Source organism: Anomaloglossus baeobatrachus, chromosome 3 (assembly GCF_048569485.1).
Source record: "Anomaloglossus baeobatrachus isolate aAnoBae1 chromosome 3, aAnoBae1.hap1, whole genome shotgun sequence".
Taxonomy (NCBI): domain Eukaryota; kingdom Metazoa; phylum Chordata; class Amphibia; order Anura; family Aromobatidae; genus Anomaloglossus; species Anomaloglossus baeobatrachus.
In genome coordinates, this window is record NC_134355.1 from 126133193 (window position 1) to 126156954 (window position 23762).

General features: G+C 43.3%; 1 protein-coding gene across 1 annotated transcript in view; it reads left to right on the forward strand.

Moving 5' to 3' along the window:
• MAL (mal, T cell differentiation protein (MAL blood group)) overlaps window positions 1-20269 on the forward strand; it is a 72298-nt gene extending 52029 nt beyond the window's left edge. The window contains exons 3-4 of the mRNA XM_075338125.1: window positions 9602-9727; window positions 18090-20269. Of these exons, the coding sequence (XP_075194240.1) occupies window positions 9602-9727; window positions 18090-18167 (204 nt within the window). The 3' untranslated portion in view covers window positions 18168-20269. The remainder of the gene's footprint in view (window positions 1-9601; window positions 9728-18089) is intronic.
• Window positions 20270-23762: the final 3493 nt, after the last annotated feature.

The following is a 23762-nucleotide window of genomic DNA, read 5'->3' on the forward strand; positions in this document are numbered from 1 at the left end:
AGGTTTGGCTATTATCACACTAGTATGAGTGCTTTATAGATCGGGTTGCTCCAGACCAAATATGCGTATTTTTGTTGCTTATATATAAATATATGTATTTGTTGGTATCATTTTTTTGCTTTTTTTTGTTCTTTATTTTCTACATGGGGGGAGTAAATATTTATTTTTTCTTTTCTTTACTTAGTCCCTATATGTGATATTAACTTTTATTCTTTTATTAGTTTGAATACAGGTACACACATTGTTTTGCATTTTTGGCATTTTACCTGTTTACTGAAACATTTTCAATATACAGTTTTGCAATCAATATGTGTCTCTAAGTGCATATTCTCAACTTTAATTTGAGGGTATTCACATTTTAATTCGAGTAAGGGTTTGGGAATTACAGCTCTTTAATATGTAGCTGCCTCTTTTTAAAGGGACCAAAAGTAATTGGATAATTATCTCAAAAACTCTTTAATGTGCAGTGTGGGCTATTTCCTCATTTATCCATCATCAATTAAGTAGTTAAACGGTCTGGAGCTGATTCCAGATGTAGCATTTGCATTTGGAAGCTGTTGTTGTGAACCCATAGTATGCAGTCAAAAGAGCTATATATAGTGGAGAGACAGAGCATCATTGGGCTGAAAAAAAAAAAAAAGAAGAAATCCATCATAGAGATAGCCGAAATCTTAGGGGTGGCCAAATCAACAGTTTGGTATATTCTGGGGAAAAATGAGCACACTGGAGAGCATGGGAGCTCAAAGAGGCCTGGATGTCCAGGGAAGACAATAGTAGTGGATGATCACAGAATCTTTTCCGTATGGAAGGAAAACCCAATCACAACATCCATCCACGTGAAAAACACTCTCAAGAAAGTAGGTGTTTCAGTATCTAAGTCTACCATAAAGATAAGACTTCATGTGTGGGATTACAGAGGGTTTCCAACAAGGTGCAAACCATTAATCAGCCTTAAAAATAGAAAGGCCAGTTTAGACTTTGTCAAAAAGCATCTAAAGAAGCCAACCCAGTTCTGGAAAAGCATTGTATGGACAGATAAAACAAAGACTAACCTGTACCAGAATGATAGAAAGCAGAAAGTATGCAGACGGCTTGAAATGGCTCATGATCCAAAGCACACCACATCCACTGTAAAATATCGAGGAGGCAGTGTGATGGCTGGGCATCCATGGCTTCCAATGGCCCTGGGTCACTAGTGTTTATTGATGATGTGACTGAACAAAAGAAGCAGTCAGATAAATTCTGAAGTGTAGAGGGTGATACTTTCTGCTCAGATTCAACCAAATGCAGCAAGACTGATTGGATGGCACTTGACAATACAAATGGACAATGACCCAAAATATACTACGAAAGTAACCCAGGAGTTTTTTTAAGCCAAAAAAAGTGGAATATTCTTCAATGGCCAAGTCAATCACCAGATTTTAACCCCATCACGCAGGTATTTCACATACGTAACACACAACTTAAGGCAGAAAGATCCACAAACAAGAAACAACCAAAGTCAGCTGCAGTAAAGACCCGGCAAAGCATCACAAAGGAGGATACTCAGCATTCGGTGACGTCCATGGCTTCCAGTATTCAGTCATTGCCTGTAAAGGATTCTCTGAGGAATTGAAAAAGAACATTTTTTTTAAGGCAAAGTTAATTTATCCAATTAGTTTTGAGTCTCTGAAATGAGGAGTCTTAGAAAAATGGTTAAAATTCCTAATGGTTTCACAGGATATTTTTGTTCAACCCCTTTAATTAAACCTGAAAGTCTGCACTTAAATTGCATCTCAGTTGTTTCATTTTAAACCAAAAATAGAGGTCTGCAGAGGCAAAATCACAAAGATGCAGTCAGTGTCCAAATATTTCTGGTCTTAACTGTATAATGTATTGCAATGCACAAGCAGTGCAATATATTATATCTGTCAGTATTACACTGACAGATCACTCCTTAGAGGCTTAGACCATGCTCCTGGCATGGTCTAAGAGGCCACCATAGCGAGATGATCCAGAGGTCATCATTGATCCTCGGGTTCCCATGACAATGATTGGTACCCCGTGATCACCTTGAGGGGTCCCAAACGGGCGGGAGAGGGAGTGCATTCCTTCTCCCGGCCCCCTAAAGGCTGCAATCGCTGTTGAATGTAGCATTTAGGGGGGTTAAACAATCAAGAGTGGTACAGGGACCGGCTCTGGCTGGGAAAGCCAGGTCTCGGCTATCACTGAAGCCAAGATCCCAGCGACGATCGCTCAGGCATAGCCCCTGGCTGTTTAACCAGTAAGTCTAATCTCGGGAAGGGGTTAAAAGGGAGTCAACTCTAACTGACAGGTATAAGTGATCAACATTTTTTTGTAGGGGATAAATCCCCTATAAAGTTACACTTTAGTATTCTAATCACTGACTCCATTCTACAGAAACTAAAGTTTAAAGTTTCAAATATGCTCATTAGACTGCTATATGCACCCTTGACATGGCCAAGAAGATCAATTCATCATTCTACCTACTTCTGGGAGCAATGGAGGTAGCACTGTCTGCGGAGAAGCCAATACTGTCAATCCCGAGTGACGTAGGCGGGTATGCAAAACCAGTGAGTTGAGCAGTACTTGAGCCCCTTGGCCACATCAAGGGTGCATTGTGAACCGTAATTAGCATACTTCATTAAACTTCAGTTTCTGTAGAATAAAACCAGTGATTAGACCACTAGAGTTGTAATTTTTATAGCGGCTTTATCAGCTACAATGCTATGGACCCAAAACATCAAGGCGTACACTTCCATAGGCAATGAGAGAAACCTCAGTCCAGTCAGGTACTGGAGTGAGATTTCTGGCACATGAAATGCAACAGCTTGTGAAGAATTACATGAGCTGTGATGTCCCGCTCCTGCCTCATTCTCATCCCTCCCCAGCTCCACCCATTTTGCCAGAGTTGGGAGAACCTGGTGTGACAACGCCAAAAGTCGCAGAATTTAGGAGCAACTCCGAGTTTTTGCAAATTGTCAAAGCTTTTACACCTGGATTCTGGCTTTAAATCTTAGATGAATCAAGCCCTATATGACTTATGCCATGGGTGGGGAACCTTTTTTTTCTATCAAGGACCATTTGGATAGTTATACCATAATTCGGAACCGAACAAAATGATCAATTTGAAAATTACCCTGTATATTTGGTCAAACAATTCATTAACTCATGATGGCTGGAACTGGTTCTTTTTGGTGCAACCTGGGATGTTAGATGGTATTGATCTTGCTGCTATTCGCAACTGCTTTTACAGATTTGCGTTGGTCTGGAGCGCAGTCGACTCTTTGTGATGATAAGTTTTGTAAAAAAAACTTGCAGCAGTAAGTTGTTCAGAAGACAGATGTATTAAACTGCATATCTCCTCACAGTAGGAAATTCATCACTGCTCAGGTTACATTTATAGAACTCAAGCAGAGGGAGGACTGCTGTATACTTCTCATAGGAGACATTGAGATTGCTGTATATAAATTATATAAGATGCACTGGGGCAGGACCATTTACATGAAAAAGGAGACAATGGGGATGAAACATTTACATCAAATAGTAATTGCTAGCGCTGAAGCATATATATCACGTAGGAGACACTGGGGCTGAACATATATATCACATTGGGTACACTGCAGCTGGAGCATATACATCACATAGGAGACACTGGGGCTGCAGCATATACATCACATAGGAGACACTTGGGCAGCAGTATATATATCACATAGGAAACAATGAGGCTGGAGCGTACACTGTACATCACATAGCAGTTGCTGGGGCAGGAGCATATACATCCCATAGGTATTACTCAGACAGTAGTGTACACATCACATATGAGATGCTGGTAGTGGAGAATATACATCACATAAGAGACATTGAGACTGATATAGACACATTACATAGGATTCGGGGACGGTTGTATACATCACATAGGAGACAGTGAGGCTGGAGCATATACATCTCATAGGAAACGCTGGAGCAAGAGCAAATACATCACATAGAAGATTCTGGGTCTGGAGCATGTACATCACATAGGAGAAGCTGGGGCTGAAGCATGGACATCTTATAAGAGATGCTGGAGCAGGGGCATACATGTCACGTAGGAGATGCTGGGCTGCAGGGCTGCAGCATATACATCATATATGAGATGCTGGGACTGGAGTATATACATCACATAAGAGTTACTGGGACTCATGTAGATACATCACCTAGAAGATACTGGAACTGCTGTAAATACATAACGTAGGAGATATTGGGACTTGAGCATATACAGTACAGATCAAAAGTTTGGACACACCTTCTCATTCAAAGAGTTTTCTTTATTTTCATGACTCTGAAAATTGTAGATTCACATTGAAGGCATCAAAACTATAAATTAACACATGTGGAATGAAATACTTAACAAAAAGTGAATCTACAATTTTCAGAGTCATGAAAATTAAGAAAACTCTTTGAATGAGAAGGTGTATCCAAACGTTTGGTCTGTACTGTACATCGCATAATCACCACATAAGAAATGCTGGGAAGGAGCATAGACGTCACATAGGAAATGCTGGGGCTGGAGCATATACATTACTTAAGAGACACTGGAGGAGGAGCATATACATTACATAATAGACATTGGGAATCCTGTATATACATCATATAGGATACAATGGGGCTGCAGCATATACATTACATACCGTAGAAGAGACACTGGTTCAGGAGCATATACATCACAAAAGATACACCAGAACTGCTGTATATACAACACATTGTAGTGACTGGGGCTGCAGCATATACATCACATAGGAGGTACCTGGGTTGGAGCATATTCATAATATAGGAGACACTGGAGCAGGTGTATATACATAACATATGAAACACTGGGGCTGAAGTATATACTTCACAGGAGACATTGGAGCTGAAGTATATACACTTCACAGGAGATATTGGGGCTGCAGCCTATACATCGCAGGAAACAATGTGACTGGAGCATGTACATCACAGAAAACATTGGGTCTGGAGCATGTACATTACAGGAAATGCCTGGGCTGCTGCTTCTGTCTTAATCTGTGAGACGGTAGGGCATCGTGCACAAAAGGGCCATTTACATGCTGCGACATCGCTAATGATATATCGTTGGGGTCACGGTGTTTGTGACATCGCAGCATGTGAGACCTATGAGCGACCTTAAACGATCGCAAAAGAGACAACAATCGTTGGTATGTGAGAGGTTGTTCACTTACCAAAAATCGTTGTCAGGTCAGTAGCAATGTTGTTTGTCGTTCCTGCGGCAGCACACATCGCTATGTGTGACACCGCAGGAACGAGGAACAATATCACACCTGTGGCCGCAGGTAATGAGGAAGGAAGTGGGCAGAATGTTAGTTCCGCTCATCTCCGCCCCTCCGCTTCTATTGGCCGGTTGCATAGTGACGTCGCTGTGATGCCGAACGAACCGCCCCCCTTAGAAAGGAGGCGAATCACCGGCAACAGCGACATCGCTAGGCAGGTAAGTCCGTGTGACGGTATTAGCGACGTTGTGCGACACGGGCAGCGATTTGCCCATGACGCACAACCGACGGGGGTGGGTACGCTCGCTAGCGATAGTGATATTGCAGAGTGTAAAGTACCCTTAAATCTATCCACCGACTATGTCCAGAGGCTGGCACTCGCTAGACAGTAATCCTTCAATGCATGTACCGCAATGTTCACTAGTAAACGCTACTTGTGTGTACTCGCAATACAAGAAGGGTTTAAAAGGCTACCTGACGGAAAAATGCGGCTGCCAGCCCAAGTATTGCAATTCCCTGGAATCTGCCAATCGGCCGGAGGTTCCCCACCCCTAGTTTCTATTGTCAGTTTCGGAGGCAGACTGCCTTTAAATATGCATGTATTTTTACAGAAAACCATGAGAAGGGGATTTAAACACAAAAGGAGTTGAGAGGAGGCTATATGGAAAATCTTGTAGAGACTTTGCCAATATATTTGCCTTATGAGAACTAATAGGACAGAAAATAGCTTCTTTTTGTTTCAAAAACTGGATTCAGACATTTGGAGAGCAAACAGCTGAGCGAATCAGTGAAGAATAATGACCCGATAAAGGAGCATTTATTTCAGGTTTAGCTGTAGATTTAATTTTCCTTTAGACTTTTTTTTAGTATTTTACCCCACCTAGGTCTCATATCTAGGTGTGTTTGACTGTGCATTTATATTGTGAGACACTAGTAAAGGACACAGGAAAACGTGAATGGATTTTTTTTGTTAGGCGAATGGATAAAAATGTCTGGAATATGACATAAGAATGTTCTTATGTAAAACACACCTAAAAAAATGATTTGTTGCTAAATGATTCACTACTTTAGCTCTGAACAATATGCACCTTATAAAGAAGATACATAATAAGGGGATAAAAATGTCACTTGACAGGTCTGTTCAGCCGTTCCTTTCTGTACACAATAGACTGTCTGCAACATTATTTGTATGACATCAGTACACAGCGTGTATACAAGTAGTAAGTGCCCTACAACGGTTGAAGCCTAACCCCACTCAAATACTCCACAATCGCCTATGTTATGTTTAAAAGGCTAAAAATGGCTAAAAAATAGGGAATGATTACCAGCTCTCCCTTAAGGGGCACTTTGCACACTGCGACATCGCAGGTGCGATGTCGGTGGGGTCAAATTGAAAATGACGTACTTCCGGCATCGCATGCGACATCGCAGTGTGTAAAGGCTGGATGATACGATTAACGAGCGCAAAAGCGTCGTAATCGTATCATCGGTACAGCGTCGGCGTAATTCATAATTACGCTGACGCAATGGTCCGATGTTGTTCCTCACTCCTGCGGCCGCACACATCGCTGTGTGTGAAGTCGCAGGAGCGAGGAACGTCTCCTACCGGCCTCACTGCGGCTTCCGTAGGATATGCGGAAGGAAGGAGGTGGGCAGGATGTTTACATCCTGCTCATCTCCGCCCCTCCGCTCTGATTGGCCGCCTGCCGTGTGACGTCGCAGTGACGCCGCACGACCCGCCCCCTTAACAAGGAGGCGGGTCGCCGGCCACAGGGACGTCGCACGTCAGGTGAGTGTGTGTGTGAAGCTGGCGTAGCGATAACTTTCGCTACGCCAGCTATCACCACATATCGCTGCTGCGACGGGGGCGGGCACTATCGCACTCGGCATCGCAGCATCGGCCTGCGATGTCGTAGTGTGCAAAGCCCGCCTAAGGCTCATTTAGATATCAGTGTTTTTCATGTACGCAAAAAAATGGCAGCGGTATATCAGTATTTTGTATACTTTATTAAATTTTAAGGGGTTTACAATAACAGGGGAGGGGGTAATTGAAGTATTTAAAATGCATTCTTAAAAATATTGTTGAAATAACAAAGAAGGGGAAGAGGAAGGGAAGAAAGGGTAGGCTAAAAGTGGATGGGAAGGGGTATTGGAGGGGAAGTGGGAATGGAAGGAGTTAGGGAATATAAAGGGGGAGGAGAAAGGGAAGGAGGAAGACGTTGAGGTAATTCGTTAAGTTTCAAAGTCAAGCAAGATTATAAACTCATATTCATTTAGCACAGTAAATAAACACATTCGGAAATAACATATTGCATTTATATTATTTAGATAATGTCAAGGAACTAATTCAAAACAAGGTTTGGCATGTATTTCTGGGACCAAAGAGACCATCTTATTTTATATCTTTGATAGTTATATCAGTATTTTGGATCCGTGTGTGATCAGTGTTTGGTCAGTGTTTTTCATGGATGGATAACTAAATAAATAAATGACAAAGTTTCTCCTATTCTTTGCAATTTTGAAAATGGACAGCACAAAGATACCCTCCGTGTGCTGTTCGTGTTTTCATGAACCCATAGACTTGTAATGGTTCTTTTTACCAAACTAGCATGTCTATGTGATTTTTGTATGAATACACAGTACATAAAAAACAGCAGCGTGGATTATAATGAGTATTTTTCGGCCTATAAGACGCACTTTGTGTCCTCCAAATGTTGGGGAATGCGTCTTATAGTCTGAATGTGGCTGCGGGGAATGAGGGTGCTGCAGTGGAGCAGGTCATCGGGGGCATGAGCAGGCTGTAGCAGCCTGCCATGACCACGTGGGCCCGCTCATTTCATATGCACATCCATCCTCCCGCTCATCATCCCTCAGCGCTGAAACTGGCGCTGACAAGTGGGCGGGATGATGGGCGGAGGGTGCGCGCATAGTAAAGAGCCGGCCCGCATGATCACCCCTGGCAACTACAGCCTGGAGTGATTATGTGTGGCTGTATTCACTGCTCATCATCATCAGCGCGGGGGGCAGTGAATAAGTATACTCAGCCGTCACCATTGTCTGCAGCATCACGATCCCCTCCTGTCTGCCGGCAAGCTGATCTGTGTAGAGAGCGGTGCTCACAGTGATGACGTCATCCCTGCGTGCACCGCTAGTTTCCACACAGGTCAGCTGACAGGCAGACAGGAGGACAAGCGATGCTGCAGGGGAACGGGGACGGCTCCACACAGCTCAGCGGCGCTGCTGCTGGTACAGACAGGAGGAGGAGCGATGCTGCATGGAGCGAGGAAAGGTGAGTATAAACGTTTATTTTTTTGTGTGCTACATGTAGTGGGTCATATAGCAGGATGGATGGGGGTATATAAAAGGATAGATGGGGGTATATAGCAGGATGGGGATATAAAGCAGGATGGGGGTATATAGCAGGATGGCGGTATATAGCAGGATAAGGACATATACCAGGATGGCGCTATATAGCAAGATGGGAATATATACCAGGATTGGGTACATATATACAAGGATGAGGATCATATACAAGGCAGGAGGATCATTACCAGGATGGGGTACCTTAGTAGAGAATTTGGGGACATTACCCCCATAACAGTGCCAGCAGCAGATCCTCGCCCTATAAGTGTGTCATGACCACATTTTTTGCTTAAAATTTTATTTTCCTATTTTCCTCCTCTAAAACCAGGGTGCGTCTTATAGTCCGGTGCATCTTATAGTCCGAAAAATACAGTATGTGTTCATATGTACGTGCAACATATTTGTCTGAACAAGGCCTCTCCTAGACACGTGTGTTTCTCCAGCGCGTGTCACACGGGACCGCATCCACACTACATCTGTGTGGTACAGGTGCGGGCCGTGTGACACCCGTGCTGCCGGAGAAAAACGGACATGCATCCGTGTGGAGCACACGGACACATGTCTGCTCCACACGGAGGCACTGGCCAATGGCTGCACACGTGCATACACATAAATCCATTGATTTTAATGGGTTTACGTGTGCCCGTGTCTCCGGTACATGCGGGCACGGACCTAACACGTATCGGAGACAAGTGCGTGTGAAGGGGGCCTAAAGCTGTGTGGCTGCTGCACTGGAAGCCCGGGTAAAGGGAGGAAATAATTTTATTCCTCCAGGCAGCTTCTGGGTTTTAGCCATAGTGTTTTAGTGTGGCTGGCGTGGCTTCAGTCACCGCTCAGTAAATAGTAACACGCCCCATCAATAACTATTTATCATGGCATTTCCCTTTGTAAAACAAAGCTATATGACACTTCTTTAGGGAGAATTGTAAATTTGGAAACTAATAATATCCACTATGATTTTTTTTTTCTTCCAGGATGCCTTTTATCACTACGTTGCATCTCTCTGGTACCTCAGTGCATCGGTGCTTCAGGCTGCTGCAACAATTAACACATCTGTCGGTTTCCCTCGAAAGCAGTACCAAGAGAACATTGCCGCAGTGGTAAGTATGCCTATTTTCTATAGTTAACTGTAGTTTTTATGAGATGCAGTTACCAACAGGGCTGGCTAAAAACCGATACCTTATGCATTCCACCATTTTCATCTACCTTCTGTGCCATCTGTTCCTTGCCTTCTCGCTCCTTATTTTAGCAACATACGTTTATACAGTCATACTCAAAAGTGTTGTCAACCTTGAAATGTCTCCAGAATATTATTACAATTACATGTTTTTTTAAATACATATTTATTTCATTTGTGTGTATTGAAACAACATAAAGAAACAGATAAAGGAAAATTGGACACAATTGTTGGGACCTTTCCAAAATTTTGGATAAAAAACTTTGTTTCAAGCATGTGATGCTCATTCAAACTCACCTGTGGCAAGTAACAGATTTGGGTAATATAATAATCACACCTGAAACCAAATAAAAAGGGGAGAAGTGGACTCAATCTGTGCATTGTGTGTCTGTTTGTGTCACACTAAGCATTTTGAACAGAAAGAGGAGAAGAGAACAGTGTGAGGACTGGAGAACCAACATTGTCCGGTTGTCTGCAGGGCAGATCAAAGTGCGCATGCGCAGGACCTCAGTGCCGGCGAGTGTGGATGACATAGGGCGCATCATGCACCCCGGCTTCAGAAGACGGAGGAGTAAGATGGCCGAGAGAGGAGGCGCCGATCCCGGAGAACAGCGCCGCCCACCGGGCCAACCAGCACCGCAGCGACCGGTTTAGGTGAGTATTATAAAGTGTTTTTTATGTTCTCACAGCGGCCTGCGCTCTTATATACAGTATGTTAGAATGCTGTATATAAGAGCCCAGTGGTGGTAGCTGCAGCTTATAGGCCATAAAACTGGTGACAGGTTCCCTTTAAGTTGAGGGTGCCAACAATTTATGTCTGGCTCATTTTTGAAGTTTTGTGTGAAATTATGTCTAATTTTAATTTTTTTTCTGTTTTTTTTAATACACACAAAGGAAATAAATATATGTAGAACAAACCATGTAATTGCAATAATTTTCTGGGAGAAATAATTTTCAGAAACAATGTCAAGGGTGCCAACACTTTCAAGCATGACTATATGTTTGGTCATGGCATCTATCTTCAGTGGCTCATTTCAAAGGGTTACAAGTTTTAGGGCTTTAACACTGCAAGAATGTTATTATGAGACAAGGAGGAGCTGACAATATAAGTTACAAGCAGGTGTTAAATAGATGCTGATACCAGGTTTTTGCTAAAATGAGAGCAACATAATTGATTATTTAGGGGCACAGACCCTGCTGCCAGTGCTGGGTCACTTACTGAGCTGCTTGCTGTAGTTTTGTTACAACAGCATTTTATCAGCAGGAGAATATCACTGAGAGGAACTACCAAACTGTAGCAATGTGTATTTCTCCATGTTTATGAGTTCTGGCTATCCCCATCCCCACCATGGATTGCTAGCTTTCTGCCTATACACACAGAAAGTTACACACAGAAAGTTACCCATTAATAGTGTGGGCAGGGTTAGACAAAGCTCATCACTGAGAAGACTAGCAGACATGGAGCAAATAAAACAGTGATTCTGTTTAAACTACAAAAGCTGCCCAGTAAGTAACACATCCCTTGAATCAGGGTCTCTGCCCCTAAATTCTACTTCTCTTAATTAGGGCAGCAAAAACCTGGTGACAGATTATTTTGAAACCTTTTTTTTGTAATATATCTTATTAGAGAAAAGTCCTTATTTCTTGTTCTGGATTGGTCATTCACTCTTGAATCACTGGTAAGATTTGTCTCCTGTGAATACAGGTTTTCAGCTCACTGAGGGATGAAATGACATTTACTACATAAAGAGGGAGGATGAATGAACTAGAGAAAGAGAGAGAGAATCAGAAAAAAACAAGTTCTCGAGACACGATACTTTGAAAGAAACCTGTTATTAGGTTTCCATATACTAAACTTTACACTCTAAAGAGCCTTGTGACTGTGTCTATATGTCACCCCTGAAGCCTGGTATGTCTGATAAAAGTGCCTTATTACTTGTCCTATTGCATATGCAGAACAGCAAAGCGTTGTGCACAGTGGCGTAACTAGAGTGCGATGGGCCCCGGTGCCAAATTTAGACCTGTGCCCCCCTCCGGATGTTGGTCAGCAGAGTTCTAAGTCATATATATATATATATATATATATATTAGGATAGGCCCACACCCTGGGGGACAAATATATATATATATATATATATATATATATATATTTGTCTCCCAGACTGGGCCCTATTGTGACATATATTTGTCCCCCAGGGTGTGGGCCTATCCTAATACATTTATCCTAACCTGGTGTGTGTATGCACTGTATGTATCTAATATACATATATTACATAAATACACACACACACACACACACACACTAGGCTGGGATTTTATATATATATATATATATATATATATATATATGTGTGTGTGTGTGTGTGTCCTAGGCTGGCCCCTACGCTGCTATATATATATATATATATATATATATGCCCCCCATACTGCATTGAACAAATAAAGCCTTCAAACTCACCTACTTCATGGTGCTCCTGGTGGCCCCAGCGCCGACGGATCAGAGCAGTCTCATCGCGCGCGCAAGTTATCAAAGTTCCGGCGCTTTGCGGTGACGTCACCACGCTGGGACTCTGATGTCCTGCGCGTGCGCTCATGCAGCAGTGCAGGGCAATCATATTTCTCAGCACTACCGCAGGGGTTAACTACATCGGCGCGCTGTATGCACCAATATAGTTAACAGTAGCGCAGCTCCGATTGGGCGTCCTCTGAGCACGGGCCCCCCTCCCCCGTTAGCTGCGCTACTGTTTGAAAGTAAAGTAACAGCTGAGAGGAGACGGCTGTCTCTCTGAACGGCGGACGCCAGTCGCGGGCCCCAAACCTGCCCGGGCCCGGTCGCAGTGGCGACCGCGGTCGTTACGCCCTTGGTTGTGCACAAGTATGCCAGTCTGGCTCTGTTGCCTTTGATTGATGTGGACAATATTCCCTATTCACCTACACCAACCTGTCTCATGCTGTCACCATTGATCTGCAGCCCACCACATGCACATAGGACAATTGCTCTCACGGCCCTAAATAGACCAGAGTGAAATATGCATGAACTGGGCCTTACCTCTATGGTGATAGTGCACGGCACCTTGTCCTGGATGTTGTATGGGATGTCATCCAGATCAACCAGTGTTAGGCTATGTGTCCACGTTGCTTTTTACCTGCTTTTTTGCTGCTTTTTCAACTGCAGCGTTTAATGCCAAAATGGATGTGTTCTGCTTTTCAAGCATAGTCTATGGGAATTGGTTTCTTGTCCGCACTATGCTGTTCAAAAAGGTGCCTTTTTGTGGCAGAAATTTGGTCAAAAACTCTGCTTTTCAGTTCAAAACGCAAATGGCAAAAACAATTGACATGTTGCTTCTTTGAAAAACAGAGTTTTTGCCCAATTTTCTGCTTTTCAAGTGTGGCGCCCTGGCCTAGCCAGGTCGTCACAAATAACACCCAAACACCCCCCACCCCCATTAGACAGGGACATCAGCCAAACACAAAATCCTTGTTGCCTCCCTCCAGTGTCTGATGTCCACACCAGGTGGGGCGGAGCTAAGCAGTTGGCCCCACCCACCGAGGAGTTCACAGGCCTGGAGGTGGGAGAAGTGACAGAACAGTGTAGGAGTTTGAAGAGTGAGGAGTAAGCACTTGGGTGTCTGGGTTTGTGGCCCAGGCACTGACAGCAAGGTTGGCAGACGGTGGTGGCCGTCTGCAGGAGTGATGGAGCAACGCGGAACCGTAGGACCGGGGATGGGCGACGGCCCGCCAGTACCGACCGGGGAGCGAAGTGAAGCCAGCACACACAGGCAGGGCCATCGGACCCCGACCAGGCTTGGAGCCGCCGACAATAGTCAGATCCGAATGTGACTGGAACCCCAGGGGTTTCACAACAGCAAAAGTCCCGATTTAAGGCAACAGCCCACACCGTGAGGGTATACAGCTACCACCTAAGGCTAGAGACCCAAGGGCCAGCGTCTGCGGGCAAACGGGCTCCTCCGGTACCCATACACCGGGGATCGGACTACCGCTGGGAATCCATAGTAGTCAGAAAGAGAACATCAAGGTGCAGGGAAAGACAGCCGCCATCACCTATCCGGGGAGAAGCACTGCAGCCGGCTGTGGGACCAGTCCATCCAGCCGTTTGGTTTACCGAGGACTTTGTACCTTTCTTGCTGAGTGAGTACACCCGTGCCATCCGGCACCGCGCCGCGCTGTCCCTGCAACCCTGCACCTCACCGACCCTGCCTCCCCGTCACAACATCACCGGGCCCCGGGACCACCGACCCCTACCCACGTAGGGGGAAAACAACATCCCAGCTGCTCCTTACCATCGCTCCCGGGATCCCCGTCATCAGCAGCGGTTGTGCCTATCTTTACCACGACCAGTGGGTGGCGTCACGGACAAAATCCCCCAAACCAACCACCTCTTTCACTCACGGGCAAGGAGCATCGCCCGAGTCACCGGATCCGGCACACCGCTCGAGCCACCGAGCAGCCGCAGCAGCGCCGGACCAGAGCGTTAGCGAGAGCGCAGCAGCGACGGCGTCCTCCCCGCCCGCGACACAAGCATAGTCTATGGGAATTTGGGTTTCTTGTACATACTATGCTGTTCAAAAAGGTGCCTTTTTGTGGCAGAAAATTGGGCAAAAACTCTGTTTTTCAAAGAAGCAACATGTCAATTGTTTTTGCCATTTGCGTTTTGAACTGAAAAGCAGAGTTTTTGACCAAATTTCTGCCACAAAAAGGCACCTTTTTGAACAGCATAGTGCGGACAAGAAACCCAAATTCCCATAGACTATGCTTGAAAAGCAGAACACATCCATTTTGGCATTAAATGCTGCAGTTGAAAAAGCAGCAAAAAAGCAGGTAAAAAGCAACGTGGACACATAGCCTAAAGGTGGTTGGTTTGTCAGGTTTCCAGGAGGATTGTCTAAGCAAGCCCATTACGTCATTGATTAAAGGTGCCCTTTATAGGTTTTCTACTAATTTCTGACTCATGCTGATGAAGGATGGTACAGATGCCAGGCCGTGTGGGCTCCGCACGCCTTCACTAGAGAAAGTCAGTGTGTATGACTTCAGGTGGGGTGGGTAACACTTATTTTCTTCAGGATGGTGTCCACCACCCGGCAGCCGATCCCCATCATAGACACAGCAGACAAGCACATGACACCAGAGTTCTCTTTGCAATCCAAACTTGACTAGGTTATTCTAATCAAACTATGACAAACATGGCCTTACTCCTGACAGTTCTGTGGTTACTGTGTTTTGGGGGTACACTCACTCAACCTATCCCCGCTATCATGATTCTAGTCTGCAAGATGCTGAGCACCTTTGTGTTCATTCCCCCTTGCTTCTTCTTCTCCCCACTGTCTGCTTCTGAGCCTCAATAGCTGTCTAGTCCCTGAACCCGCAGGGGTGAGCTGTAGGCTCCAGACGTTTAAGAGGTTACCTTAGGGTTCCTTGACTTGGTCCTGACACTATGCCATGTCTTTACTCTTCAAACTCTTCTGCAGAACTACCCTCACAAGGCCCATCTCTCTAACCAACCCACTGGCCACCTGTCACCCCTCCCCTATCTTATCTAACATTTAATCAACCCGACCACTAAGTGGCGCCAGCCGCTACACGGTTCCGGCTCAGCTATATCGGAGACCCACACTTCACTAGAGGAAAGAGTAGTCATTTTATTAAAAACATTAACATTAATAACATTCTTGGTACCTAAAACACATTATCTTCACAACACTGACAAATAGCATAAAACAGCAGGGAAGGTGACCACCTCCTACACTGAAACTAGGAACAATCAGACAATCAGGGTACATAGGGAAGGATTAGCCATAGCATTGGTAGCTCGTGCTACTATCTTGAATTTACTGGGTGCAAACATCAATGGGTTTTCAAAGCTATGGGCTCGTCAAAGCTGTTTATTGGGATGTGTTTTGCATTGCACTATATTATTATCTTACTGAAACTTGTAACTTAATTTACTATTTGTTTTCTTATATCATGTTTTTGTGTTCTCACATTTAACCACAATTTCATACTTCCTTATGTGGCACAATTTGTGACTACATTGCAAAACTAGTCACGAACTTAACCCGTTACCCAATAAACTAGCATTTGATTTCTTAGGCTATGTGCGCACTTTGCATCGAGGTAGTTGCAGTTCAAAAAGCATCCTCTGGCAGAAAGGACAATGCTTTTGGCTTTAAAAATGCATGTAAAACGCAAAGAAAGTAGCCTATGCGCACCTTGCGGTTTTCATGGGTTTTTAGTGCTTTTCTGGTGCTTTTAGAAACACTGCAGTTTTGTATTAAATTGAATGGATGGGAAACGCAGCCAAAATGGCAAAAACAATTGACATGCTGCTTCTTTAAATGCTGAGTTTTTGCCCAAATTTATGAAACTTAAATGCAGCATTTTGAACAGCAAAGTGCAAACGAGAAAGCTCAATGTCCCATTGACTTTGCTTGAAAAGCATAATGCAAGCATTTTGGCATGAAAACGCTGCAGTTGAAAAAGCAGTGGAAAAGCAGGTAAAAAAGTAAAGTGCGCACATAGCCTAATGGGGGCTTTACACGCTACGATATCGTTAATGTTTTGTCGTCGGGGTCAAGTTGTTAGTGACGCACATCCGGCGTCATTAACGATATCGCAGCGTGTGACACTGACCAGCGACCTTAAGCGACCTCAAAAATGGTGAAAATCGTTCACCATGGAGAGGTCGGCCCAAACTCAAAAATCGGTAAGGGTTGTTTATCCATGTTGTTCGTCGCTCATGCGGCAGCACACATCGCTATATGTGACACCGCAGGAGCGAGGAACGTCTCCTTACCTGCCGCCGGCCACAGTGCGGAAGGAAGGAGGTGGGCGGGATGTTACGTCCTGCTCATCTCCGCCCCTCCGCTTTGATTAGCCGGCCGCTTAGTGACGTTGCGGTGACGTCGCTGTGATGCCAAACGTCCCTCCCCCTTGAAGGAGGGATTGATCTGCAGTCACAGCGACGCCGCCGACCAGGTAAGTATGTGTGACGCTGCCGTAGCGATAATGTTCGCTATGGCAGCGATCACAAACAATCGCATGCGCGATGGGGGCGGGTACTTACACGCTCGTTATCGCTACAAATTGCTAGCGATATCGCTACCGTGTAAAGCCACCTTAAGGCTGTGTCTGCACTTTGCTTTTTCACCTGCGTTTCAGCTGCTTTTTAGGTCCATTTTGAACTGCAGCATTTTCATGCCAAAATGCATGCTTTTTGATTTTCCAGCAAAGTCTATGGAAAATGGGGATTTCTAGTCCGCACTTTGCGTTTCCAAACGCAGCGTTTAATTTGCATATTTTGTGGCATGCTTTCAAAGAAGCAGCATGTCAATTGTTTTTGCCATTTGGGCTGCGTTTTGCTAACATTGAAGTCAATGAGAAGTAGCAAAAAGCAAGAAATATCAAAATTCTAGCGTTTAACCTGCTTTTTAGCTGCAGAAACAAGGCGTTTTGGACTTCCAAAACGCATGCTTTTCTGACTTCAAAATAATGGAATATGTCCCTTTACACACACACATAGTCCGACAATTAAATTAATGAGAAAAATAAATTAAACCGCTATAATTCTATGAAATATAACTATTTTCTTTATCATGTCAATAATTATCTGTGTTCCTTTTTTCCCCCTTTTTTCATTGTGTTTGACTATTTAAACTTTATTTAGCAGTGTCTTTATGTTCAAAACGCATCTTTCAAAACGCAATGGAAAAGCATGGAAAAGCGCTAAAAACGCAGCAAAAACGCGGTAAATACGCATGCGTTTTTAGCGTTATTTTGTGGGCAAAAGCAACTTTGGCAAAATCAATTACTGCCAGAGGGTGCGTTTTGAACTGCAAGTAGGATGACGCAAAGTGCGGACACAGCCTTAGGCCCCTTTCACACGTCAGTGATTCTGGTACGTTTGTGCTTTTTTTTAAACGTACCAGAATCACTGACATACGCAGACCCATTATAATGAATGGGTCTGCTCACACGTCAGTGATTTTTCACTGCACGTGTCTCCGTGCGGCGTACCCGCGTGTGCGTGATTGCTGCACGGAGACATGTCCATTTTTTTCTGGCATCACTGATGTCCCACGGACCATGCAGTGGTGTGGTCCGTGAAACACGTGCCAGAAAAAGCTGCACAATTTCCCTCTTCTGCCACATATTAAAGCTTTTCTATTGTTGGAGAATGTTTCTCTTCACCTCCAGTATAAATGCTACACTTTGAACAATATATCTGCCTTTTATAGTCTTCCTAATTTGCTTTTTCATCTATTTTGCAGGTGTTTTCCTTTGCCGTCACTTTGATTTATGTCATTCATGCTGTGGCCTCACTAATAAGATGGAAGAAATCGCCTTAATTCAAAAATTTATTTTAAAAGACCAAAAATACTAACAAATAACTATGGTATAAGTAATGTTTGTATATGTTATTGTAAACCATAGATGAACAACAGCCTCCGACATTTGCTGATAGCATGTACAATGTATTTATGTACCATAAATGCGATTATTTTGGACTTCTATCCTGAAACTTACTGTGTCATGTGTCATATTACAGATTGATGTAGTAAAACAGATAAGTTAAAAAAGATTTTATGTTCATCCAATACATTTAGTGTGATCCTTGATATTGTACATGTATATTTACATACTTTTTCCCCCTGGATAAGATACTAAGGGGAAAGGTAAAGTCTTCCAAAGTAAAGAGTTCTCTGGTGGATTAAAAGTTATTTTTTAAAAATACTTAGACTAGAATAAAAGAAGCAACACAACGATCCCCTGCAGCTCACATTATATCTCTTCCCTAGTAGCCGAGACGTATGGATTTACCAGAAAGGGCTGGGAATGTCTTCCCAACCAATTATTAGGTGAGGCAGGTCACAAATATAGCCAGAGACTATATCAATGGGCAATTCCAACCAATTCTAGTGTGTCAAGATGGAACGAAGAAGTAGAAGAGTAGACAGTGTAAGCATTGGAACAGGAAATACAGGGGTACAATAATCATCCTTTTATTTTTTTAACTAGTCTTAGCCTTTTTAAAAAATAATTTTCATCTACTAGACGACCACCTCAATGCATTCTTCTCAGCTATTAGGACTTGAATCCTCTTTTGTATTATTGTTATCTATTCATTGAAGCTATTGTGTTTAACCCTTCTTACTATTAAAAACTAAACTGCTAAAATATATATATATATATATGTATATATATATATATATATACATATATATATATATATATAATATATATATATATATATATATATATATATATATATACACATACACACAAACAATAGTCTCCCCTTTAGGTCAGATTGATAAGCAGTGACAGCTTAGTTTTTGTAGGATTTAATATTTTTCATGGCCATGAAAATTCCTCATGTTTTACAATAATAACACTATAAAGGTTCTGGTGTTAAACATTGCACTGAATTTCACCATTGTTCGGCTGCTAATATTACAACGAATACTTTTACTGTATTATTATACATGACTTTAGACAGAACATCTAATTTGAAAATCGCTAGAATATTTTTCCATGACAGTGAAACCTTGATAATCTGAAAACTATATATATATATACACTGTATATCTTCAGTATGCAACTTCCTTACTATGCCCTGACAACATTTATGAACAGATATAAATACAATGTATACAATAAAAAACAACTTACTAATGTATAGGATTGGATGATTCAGAAGTATTTGGCCTGAATGACATGTTATCATTTTATGTCATAAAATTGGGTTATTATGGGGCGGAAGTGGTGTTCTAGCAACCACATGCACAATTCATGGTACTTTGGTGTAGTTAATTTATATTCCACCTAACATAACTAGAACAAAACCCCTTAATTATACAATAGCTAAAGGTGTTGGACACTTTTTCTTTCTATTAATAAATTAACTGCATCTTGGAAAGCGGTTTTCTAATTGTAGGAGCCTGATGGACAGGTCTATTAACATGCTCCACCATCAGTAGACAGGTTGAACAGTTGGTGAGGAAGGTTGTAGTGACAAGAGCAGGAAAAGAACCTGTAATAGGCGGGTGTCACACTTGCGATTGCCTCGCGTGTATCTCGCTCGAGTCTCGCGGTGCATCACCTGTCACGTACTCACACTCTCCTGAAAGGAGCGGGTCAGTTGTATGTATCTCTATGCAGCCAACCCACTACTGTGAGCAGAGTGTGAGTCTGTAAAGGGTGATGCACCGCGAAACTCGCGCGAGGTACACGCGAGGTAAGTGCCACAAACTCATGTTCCTGATACATTTGTTAAAATTATGATAAGGTGGACAACACCGGTAAGCAATGTGTTGGTTATTAGATAAGCTGAATGTACGGCTAAGCTCTTGTTTCCCCTTTGGAGTCCTTACAATCTCCTGTTTTTTTACAACTTGCAATATGTTTTTCTCTCTAATGTTACATATGTTCAATAAATACTATTTAACTATACAGTTTAATGTGTGTCATTTTTAATTGTAAATGGCTAACTGACATTGTCATGCTCATATTGACATTATAAAGTGTTGTATACTGTTTTATGGTGGGGGTCAAATAGAATTAAGTGGCCAATACACAATGGGGTTAATCAGAAGAACAGTAGGTAGTACAGAGTATCAATCTAGAAAACCACAACAGGGTAGAATCACAAGAATCATGGGAGACAGCAAATTAAAATAGGCCATTGGGTGCTTTCATCAGAGGCTGAACCCATTTATGCTCCTCTAACTATGATTGACCGGTCAGCTGGACAAGAAGATTGGTTATGGTCATGGATCCTGACGTTTATGTTGGCCTTTATCCCAAAATAAGGAGCAATTTTTTTTAAGTATATTTATGTAAAAAAAAATAAATGAAAAAATACACATATTTGGTATTGCCACATCTGGAATGATCCGATCTATAAAACTGTAGCATTAGCCAAACCTTTCAGTGTACACTGGAGAAAAAAACCGAAAAAAAATGTAGCAAAAACTGTGTTTTCATTATATAGCTGAAAAAAGTGGAATAAAACACGAAGAAAAACTCATATATACCTAAAAATGGTACTGCTGAAAACATCATCTTGTCTTGTAAAAAACAAGCCATTATACAGCTCCGTCAGTGAAAAAACAAAAAGCTATAGCTCTCAGAATACAGCATTGCAAAAACATTTTTTTTTCTATAAAATTGTTTTATGGCGTCACAGTGTCAAAACAGAAAAAACACTATATAAATGGGGTATCACTATATTCATACTGACCTGACGAATAAAACTGTCTTATTACTTTTATGACATGGTCAACGGCAAAAATACAAACAAACAAAAAATTTCCTGAATTTTGTATGTTTCTTTTTTTTTTAATCATAAAGGTTTTATTAAATTTCCAGCATATAACAAAGACATTTGACAATGTCAAACCACATACAGGTAACAATACACAAACAGAGTACATATAGGGTATATCAACATATCATTGTGGGACATTAAATACCCCTACAGTACGAACTGGGAATAACTAAGGAAAAACATAGGGGGAAGGGGGGGGGAGGGGGTGAGCAGCCATATAGATAAATTACCTTAGTGAGTCTAGCATTTTCCCTGGGGTTATCTGTCTCAAGGGGCCAGCTCTAAGTTACTTCAAGGTTCAGAGGAGCCTGGTGACTGTGGTGGGTTAGAAGGTTGCGGGAGAGCCGCGGCATAAAGAGAAGTCGCCCAGGGGGCCCATTGTTCCAGCACTGCCTCTTTATTTTTCAGACTAGAGGTCCAGTCACACTAAGCAACTTACCAGCGATCCCAACAACGATAGGGATCGCTGGTAAGTTGCTAGGAGGTTGCTGGTGAGATGTCACACTGCAACGCTCCAGCGATCCCACCAGCAACCTGACCTGGCAGGGATCGCTGGAGCGTCGCTACACAAGTTGCTGGTGAGCTCACCAGCAACCAGTGACCAGCCCCCAGCGCCGCGTGGAAGATGCTGCGCTTGGTAACTAAGGTAAATATCGGGTAACCAACCCGATATTTACCTTGGTTACCACCGCACGGAGCTACACGTGCAGAGAGCAGGGAGCAGCGCACACTGAGCGCTGGCTCCCTGCTTTCCTAGTTACAGCACACATCGGGTTAATTACCCGATGTGTGCTGCAGCTAAATGTGCACAGAGCAGGGAGCAGCGCACAATGCTTAGCGCTGGCTCCTTGCTCTCCTAGTTACAGCACACATCGGGTTAATTAACCCGATGTGTGCTGCAGCTAAATGTGCACAGAGCAGGGAGCAGCGCACAATGCTTAGCGCTGGCTCCTTGCTTTCCTAGTTACAGCACACATCGGGTTAATTAACCCGATGTGTGCTGCAGCTACATGTGCACAGAGCAGGAGCCGGCACTGACAGTGAGAGCGGCGGAGGCTGGTAACAAAGGTAAATATCGGGTAACCAAGGACAGGGCTTCTTGGTTACCCGATGTTTACATTGGTTACCAGCCTCCGCAGAAGCCGGCTCCTGCTCCCTGCACATTTAGTTGTTGCTCTGTCGCTGTCACACACAGCGATCTGTGCTTCACAGCGGGACAGCAACAACTAAAAAATGGCCCAGGACATTCAGCAACAACCAACGACCTCACAGCAGGGGCCAGGTTGTTGCTGGATGTCACACACAGCAACATCGCTAGCAACGTCACAAAAGTTGTTCGTTAGCAGCGATGATGATAGCGATGTTGCTTAGTGTGACGGGGCCTTAAAAGCTAAACTCGTTTCATATACCCACTGTAGATTCAGCCTGTCTGTTAGCTCTGTCCTAGTTGGGGACAGCGGGGACTTCCACCTGTAAGCTATACAATGCCTACCTGCAATAAGGAAATGGGAGATAATGGTTTTAAAGGGGTCAGGAATTGTGTCTATATCCATATGTAGAACGGCGAGGGCTGGGGACAGGGGGATCCGGAGACCAGTGACCTCCCGGATCATTTCAAAAACTAAATTCCAAAATTCAAAGGTCCTTGGGCAGAACCACCACATATGACTTAAAGTACCTCTGTGGTTGCAGCCCCTCCAGCACAGTGGGGACATATTTGGAGAAAAATTTGGTGGGGAAATTATACCATCTCAGGTGGATTTTTTTTAGTTGTTTAATATGGTTAAGGCATGAGGAAAATCTTTGGATCCACTTTGAGGCAGAGTGCCAGGCCTGAGTTGGGAGTGGGGAGGAAAGATCCTTCTCCCATTTAAGCATGTAGGGGAGTTGTTTATCATCTAGCGGGCCATTTAGTAATTTATACACGTATGAGAGGCCCTTAATTTTACTATTTGAATATATGAAAGAAGTTTTTAATTGAGATGGGGTCAGCTACTAGAGGGTTGGAGAAGATTGGAGCGTTTATGAGAAAGTGGCGCAACTGAAAAAATTGGAACAAGCTGTGCCGAGGAAGATTGAATTTCTCACACATCTCTGAGTAGGGAAGTAAAACTCCATCTTTATATAGGTCCGCTAACACCACAGGCTCTTTTTTTACCCATGAGGTAAAGTTTAAATTTGGGATGAAGGATTCAAGCGCTCTCAGGGGGATATTTGGTCTTAAAGCTTGTGACACTGTTCCACTCTACTCGCTCCAATTTTTCTTCAGTTTTGCTGTTGTGGGAAGAAGGTCACCATGGGAAGAGGGGGCTAGAATTAATGATTCAATGAACTGTTTAGGGGTGTGACAATTGATTAAGGAATGTTTGATCTGCAACCATCTCTGGTCTAGTTCGTTTTTCCACCAGTCACGGGCCCCCTCCAAAATGGCAGCTCTATGATAGGTTAGAATGTTTGGGATACCCATGCCTCCGCCATTCAATGGGGCATGCATACAGCGCAGGGCTATTCTTGTTTTTTTTCCAGCCCAAATGAATTTTCCCATTAGTGAATGGATTTTAGATACATAGCGGTGTGGGATTGCCAAGGGGAGGCATCTCAGGAGGTAGATGAT